The following is a 7,000-nucleotide window of genomic DNA, read 5'->3' as shown; positions in this document are numbered from 1 at the left end:
AATTAACTTTTACAGCAGCTTGTCTTAAACAGATTTAGTGAATACACTTTGTTGTTTTTGCAGAATTGATTTCAATTCTGACAATTTGTTTTCACGAAGTTTTGCAACTATTGGTCACAGTTTGCTTTATGATTTGTGTCATAGTGCCTTTTAAGATTATATTCCTTAGCAACTGCAATAGAGTTCTTACATATCAGACATAAAATTTTATTCTTGCTTTGGATACAAAAATATTGTAGTTCCCATTTTTCTTGAAAATTACGATGTTCCTCTTCGATTGATCTTTTCTTACTCATTGTTTTTGAAGTTTGATTATATTTTTATTAAATAACTTTTTAATTTATGATTAAAAACCAACATCCACTTTACAGTTAAAAATATAATTTGCAAACGATTGAGCAAACACTACGCTTTGTGACGACTTGTACAAACATGTGTCGTGTGTCGGCCGATTAGATCGCCCCGCATCACATTACTATCATGTTTCTGATCATCTTGTGTTTTTATCTCCGTTCGGTCGCCGTTTCATGCACTATTCCCCCGCACCATTGTCCCCACAAAGTGTTTGCCCAATCGTAAATGCACATAAATGAGATTTACGTTTGTTCGATTTAATTTAATCCTTTATTTTCTCTCTTTTTCAAGCACTAAATTAAAAATTATTGAAATAAAAAATTTAAACTAAAGTGCATACAAATAAAAATAAAATTTACTTCAAAATAATAGAATTATATAAAGAGCTCCGATTAATAAATAAGTAAATAATAAAGAGGCAATAGGAGCGAGGAGATGTGAATATAAAATTATAAGTTTTTTTATATGTAGATGATATGTCGCAATTGTATTGACATTAAGTACATTGGTAATATTCTATAGAATGACGGAAATTATAATAAAGATTTGAACGTTTCGATTCATGTTTTGAATCCTCTTCAGCATAATATATAAATTAAATTAATGAATTATAAAAACGAAATTAATGATAAAACATTGCATAATAAAGGTGTAAGGCATGTGTGAACATAATAATCGTGATCGTATTCGCATGATTAAAAGGATCACTGCCTCAGAACCGCTGTACATATTTATCGCATGTTAGTTGTATAAATTACATATATATAAAACGATCCAACTTGTTCGGCTCTTTTATTGTACGGCTTGCATAATAATCCCGCGAGGCAATTCTCCGAGGTTTCCAGACCAAGGGAGGTATGCAGTTAGATTGAGGGGTTAAGTCTATATTAATAAAATGAGTATAATAAATACCTGTTTGTAATAAAGTAATTTACCGTTAGTTTGTGTATAATGGTGGTGACTCAGGAAAAGCTTACAGGATATGCACTTCGTTTGTGTGTTGTTGAATCTATGGTATATATATCGCGATAACTGATGTTTAACGTGTGGTTATGTCGATGGTACAGATGGTAATGAGCTCAAGGGCGAAAAATACATTTAAGATGGAAAGAGTTAGATAGGTGACATTAGATCTTAGGCAGTTTGTTTATTATATCATCGTAAATAGCTGGCAAACATTCTATATCTGTTTGTAGATTTATGCTATTTATTTGTCGTTTAATGTATAACATTTCAGATATCAGTCTTTTTGTGTAATAGGGCTCGTTGTCTAGTATTTGTGCATTGTCCCAATCAAAGTCATGATTGTATGTTAGGCGGTGGTCAGTGATTACTGATTTGTTGTTATTGGGCTTCATTATGTTGGTCTTATGTTCTTTTATCCTAGTATTCAGCTTTCAAAATAATTAATTAATATTTTTTTCAAAAAATTTTCAAGAAGTCTAGGCGGGCCGCATACGGCCCGCGAACCGCGTGTTTGACATGCCTGATATAAAAGTTCGGTGCGAGAAAATAAAAGTAGCTATTGAAAATCTAAAAATAAATGAAGTACTACAAGATACAAGAGCTGAGTTAAGAGAGAAACTTGAAATTAATCTGCCTATTAAGACGCTTTGTGATTTTTTGAGCTTCGAGGAAGAATTAAGAACAAACGAGGATAAAAAAAAGCTCTGAAGAAACTTCTGTTATTGATGTGTTTTGATTTCTCTAATGTCAAAGCTTGCATACATAAGGTTCTTCCATAAATTATCAACAAAGAAGTTCAAGGACAGTATTTTGGTCAAGGTCGAAAAAAAAGGAGTGGGAAAACTTAATTTCAGTGCCACTGTATTATTTGAATGTTTCGAAGCTGCAGTAAACACTGTCATGCAGATGACAATGTAAAATCACTACACTCAAAGATTGGTGATTGGTTAGCTCCATTGAATAAAGAATACCAGGAAGGAGTATATGACCGAAAATCCTTTGCTTGCCGTGCGACGGATGTGATGTAATGAAAATGAACCAAATATTGATAGAATCAAATTTATGACGTCATTGCAGTATATACTGTGACGTCACCATTGAATTCAATGGACGTCACATTTATGTGTAAGAACTGTGAAAATTGAATAAAAACTGAGTATTAAAGAAAAAAATAAAAAATGGTCAGTTCTTGCTTATGTGGATTTTCCAAAACAAAAGGACGCATAGAAACATTTCATACGTAAGTGTATAATATATTCTATTTAAAATAATAGAGTCAAAATAAAAGTATTACAACTTGTAGGTTAATTTTATTGTATTTTATATCTAACAATAGTCATGTTTAGTAAAGTAGATAGATAGATAGATGTGTTTATTTGGGTCCCCTTGGGGTTTCCAACTCTTACACGTGTTTTCTGGGGAACACCTTACAATCTCCTTTATACTCTCCTCTCCGTACATATATCTTTACCTATTTACATTTCTCAATACTTAAGCTTACGCACTTTTTCCCTCTCTCGTAAATCCCTCTCGCTCCTCATCTCCTCCTTCTGCATACCCTCCTTCTCTCTTCCCCTCTCCCTTACCTTCTTATATCTAACGGTCATTCTCTTTCATAACCCGCTCTATTCCTCTCTCTCCCTCTCTCTCACTCTTATTCTCTTCCTTTTCTCATACCGTTCTCATTCACCCATCTCTCTTTCATCTCTGACCCTTTATCCTTTGCTACCTTCCCTTCTCTTCCTCTTTCCCCTTCTTTCCTCTGACTCTCCTTCTGTTCCCTCCGCACTCTTACGCTGTACTCTTACACTGTAACACTGTACCTAATCTCTTACACTAATAATACACACTCCTTCACTCTCTCTCTCTCTCCCTCACTCTCACTCTTTCTCTCTCTTTCCCTTTTCTCCTCTCTCTCCTTCTTCTCTACCCCTTACATCAGCCTCCTTACATATGCGCAATTTACCTACTTACATCACCAAACCTCATCCCTCCTTGCACTGTCACTCCTACATACATACAATTATGGTCATAAACTCCCCACACGAACCTGGCCTTGTACGACCTTACATTTTATCGAACCCCACTCCCCGCGCCCCGTACCTTTCCTCTTTGACCCTCTATCCTCCCCCTTTCCCTTCATTTCCTTAACTACATTTACCTCTACGCAACAAGTCTCTTTCTCATATCCCTCTTTCTCTCTCTCACTCTCTCTTCTTTTCTCGTGCATCCTCATTTGCTCCTCATCTCCTCTCGTTGCCTGCTCTCTTTCCCTTCCTTCGCGCACCTGATCATTATACGACCTTACAAATTGTTCCCCACTCCCTCCTTTACCGCCCACCCTTTCTTCTCATTTCTCTACCCCTCTTCTCCTCCTCCCTTCTCTCTCCCCTCCTCCCGTTTTTCTCTTCTTTCTTCTCTCCTCTTGCTCTCTTTCTGCTCTTCTCCTCTGGACCTTTCTCCCTTCTCCCTTCCTCTCAGTCATCTTCTTCTTCTCTCTCTTCCTCTTTCCTTTCATTCTGTCCACTCCTTAGTCACTTCACTCTTCTTGTTCTCCTCTCTGTCCATCATCTCTCCTCAATTTTCTGTTCCTTTTCTCTCATCTTCCGCCACCCTTCATCTCTTCATTCTTCTCTCTCCTCTATCCTCCTTCCTCTCTCTTTGCCCTCTTCTTCTTCTCCTCACTCTCCCTCGATGCTTCCGGTTCCTTGCTAATCCTCTTTATCCTCCCGCTCTCCTTCTTCCGCACTCCACTCACTTGGTTTCCCCTCTCTCTGTCTATTCACCACTCACACCTGACCTCCACCTATCACCGCTCCTTACTCTCCTCACTCTTCCTGTTATTCCTCTCCGTTCCTCTCTCCTCGATTTTCTATTCCTTTTCTCTCATCTTCCGCCACCCTTCATCTCCTCATTCTTTTCTCTCCTGTATCCTCCTTCCTCTCTCTTTGTCCTCTTCTTCTTCTCTTCACTCTCCCTCGATGCTTCCGGTTCCTTGCTAATCCTCTTCATCCTCCCTCTCTCCTTCCTCCGCACTCCACTCATTTGGTTTCCTTTCTCTCTGACTCTTCATAACTCACACCTTCATACCTCCACCTGTCACCGTCTTCATTTTTCCCCATCATACACTCCTTCTCTCCTTCCTATCTGTCCTCACCTGTCTTACTTCCTCTATCTTTCTATTTCCTCTTCCTTTCCTCCTTTCTCACACTCTTATTTTTCCTTTTCCTTATCTGCCCAGCTTCTCCTAACCTCCTGCCACTTGCACCTTATCTCGACTGTCCAGTATTACCCGATCGATATATCGACCGACCTCCCATGCAACATCGATCTATCCGCTATCTTGTCCGCACCGCACCGTTCAGACTAAAGTCACTAGATTTACAAAATACCGCAAACTATTTTCCCCATTCTCCGTTGGAGGAAAAATGGCGGCGGTTCTCTAACCTAATCTGATTAATTAGCTACGTCAGTGAACTTTGTTAGTGGTGTGTGTGAAAATCTCTGATGTAAAAGTAAGTATTAAAATGCCAGGTTGCTGCATTGAAGGCTGTCATAATCGCAGCGAAAAAGGTTTTAGGCTATTTAATTTGCCATCAGGCAACAGAAATAACGAAAAACGCGAAGAGTGGTTAAAATTAATTGGAAAAAACACATTGGCGAAGAAGGCTGCAATTTGTGAGGTATAATTAATGAGTTATAATCGTGTAAAACATTATGTATTGCAGTAATAATTATTATATCAATTTTGTAGGTGCATTTTGATGATGATCAATTTGAAAAAAGTCAACAAGATGGAAAGAGACTGCTTTGCCCTTTTGGAAAACTCAACTTGTTAAAGCAACATATTACAGTTAATCAAGAGGTAGATAATTTTAAACAAGCAACAGATCTCAGCCCGCAACAGACATCAGATGATGTCCAGAATATAGACTCTTGTAAGTTTTATACAATACAATAATACTTACAATTAGATATAAGAAAAGTACGATAAGGTATAATTATCTGACTTGTTTTTTTTTAACTACATGTATTGTTACTGTATTACTGTAATGTAATTTATTTGAAACAAATATTTGTAGGTGAATATGAGTCCAATGCAACAATTAACATAAATGAAAATAATGCCTGTAGTGTTAATGATAGTGGCAATATTAATAGAGAGTTAGAGATAACCGATGTAGTAATATTAAAAGACACTTCATCAAATCAAAAAACCTACGATGAAAATTACGTCAAAAAGTTAAAAAAAACTTTAATAAAAACTGTGGCTCAAAATCGTATTTTAAAAAAGAAGAATCACAAAATGTACGATGAGAATTATGTTAAAAAGTTAAGAAAAACTTTAAGAAAAATTGTGGCTCAAAGTCATATTTTAAAGAAGAAGTTTAGAGAAACAAATACAAAATTTAACGCAGTGTTAAATAAAGATCAAATATACTTAATCACACATGATCATCATAAAGGAAAATCATGGTCTGCAAATACCATTATTAAAGCATTAAAACTGTATGTCGCTTGTGGACAGAAAGGATATAAGGAAGTGCGCAAACAATTACCTTATCCAATGGGACCGCAGAATAGAAGTTGGTGGAAAATAATGAATATAACAGCTGGTAAATTTAGCAAAATCAATAATTTTATTCAACATCCATGTAGTAGTAAAGATAGATTATTTGTTATGCCCGATTCCGTTCATGTTTATAAAAATGTTGCGTGCTCATTAACAGCAGGTGCTAAATTTTATTTAAACGAAACTTTTGTAAAAAAGTACAATTTACCATGTAAAGAAATTTCTATGCCTATTCGCGAAGTTTTTACTTTAGATCAAAAAGACACATTAAAATTATGTCCACATCTCAACGAAAACGTTTTAACTCCATCCCATTTCGACAAAATGAACTTGGCCTTAAGCGTAAGTTTATTAAATAATAGTATTTCTGCAGCTATAACATATCATATAACTAACAATAATATTGATAGTAAACATAAAACAACAGCCTGGTTCCTTTCCATTATGCATAAATAGTTCAAAATTATAACAAGTCGTTATCATAAGCTGGCATTGTCCCATTATAACATAGATGAGTACAAAAATAATATTGTTTTTTTGAAAGATTTTATGGAAATAATTCAAGGAATTACGGTAAACGATGGAAAATGGAAACCATTTCAAAGTGGATTATTATTTTGTACGCAGACTGTGTTAGACGTGCAAGTTGAATACTTAGATAAACACAATTTTAAATATTTATTAATAGGACGATTTACGCAAGATGCTTTAGAAAATTTATTTTCAATAATCCGAGGAAGAAAATCCGTACCTGATGTGTGTGAATTTAAGACTGCGTTAAGACTTGTCTGTTTATCACAATTTCAAGCAAATATAAAGCATGGTAATTATTCTGTTATCGATTCTGATCATGTCATTAAATATTGCAATGAGATTAAACAGATTTAGATTTAAGAAATATCTCTGCAGAAGATAAATGTCTGAAAGATATACAAAATTTATACGATATAGGAATCTATAATCCATTACTTGATAATGAAACTGATTTAAATGATACAGCTCAAACAGCATTATATCATTTAATAGGTGTTATTTTATTTAAAATTAAGAAAAATTTAAAACATTGCGATCATTGCTTTAATATTCTTGTAAGTGATTCAAACTGTA

The 7,000-nt window shown here is 35.2% G+C and overlaps 1 protein-coding gene across 1 annotated transcript; it reads left to right on the top strand.

Annotated features, from left to right (window-relative positions):
- The first annotated feature begins 4,821 nt into the window (after positions 1-4,821).
- Positions 4,822-6,781, top strand: LOC140675320 (uncharacterized). Its single transcript, XM_072909678.1, has 4 exons — positions 4,822-5,003; positions 5,075-5,258; positions 5,403-5,936; positions 6,582-6,781. The coding sequence occupies exons 1-4, from the start codon at positions 4,848-4,850 to the stop codon at positions 6,779-6,781; spliced, it is 1,074 nt and encodes a 357-aa protein (XP_072765779.1). The 5' UTR covers positions 4,822-4,847.
- The last annotated feature ends 219 nt before the right edge of the window (positions 6,782-7,000 follow it).

Source organism: Anoplolepis gracilipes, chromosome 17 (assembly GCF_047496725.1).
Source record: "Anoplolepis gracilipes chromosome 17, ASM4749672v1, whole genome shotgun sequence".
NCBI classification, from domain to species: domain Eukaryota; kingdom Metazoa; phylum Arthropoda; class Insecta; order Hymenoptera; family Formicidae; genus Anoplolepis; species Anoplolepis gracilipes.
The sequence above is the reverse complement of the archived record's forward strand: the minus strand, read 5'-3'. Positions and strand labels throughout refer to the sequence as shown.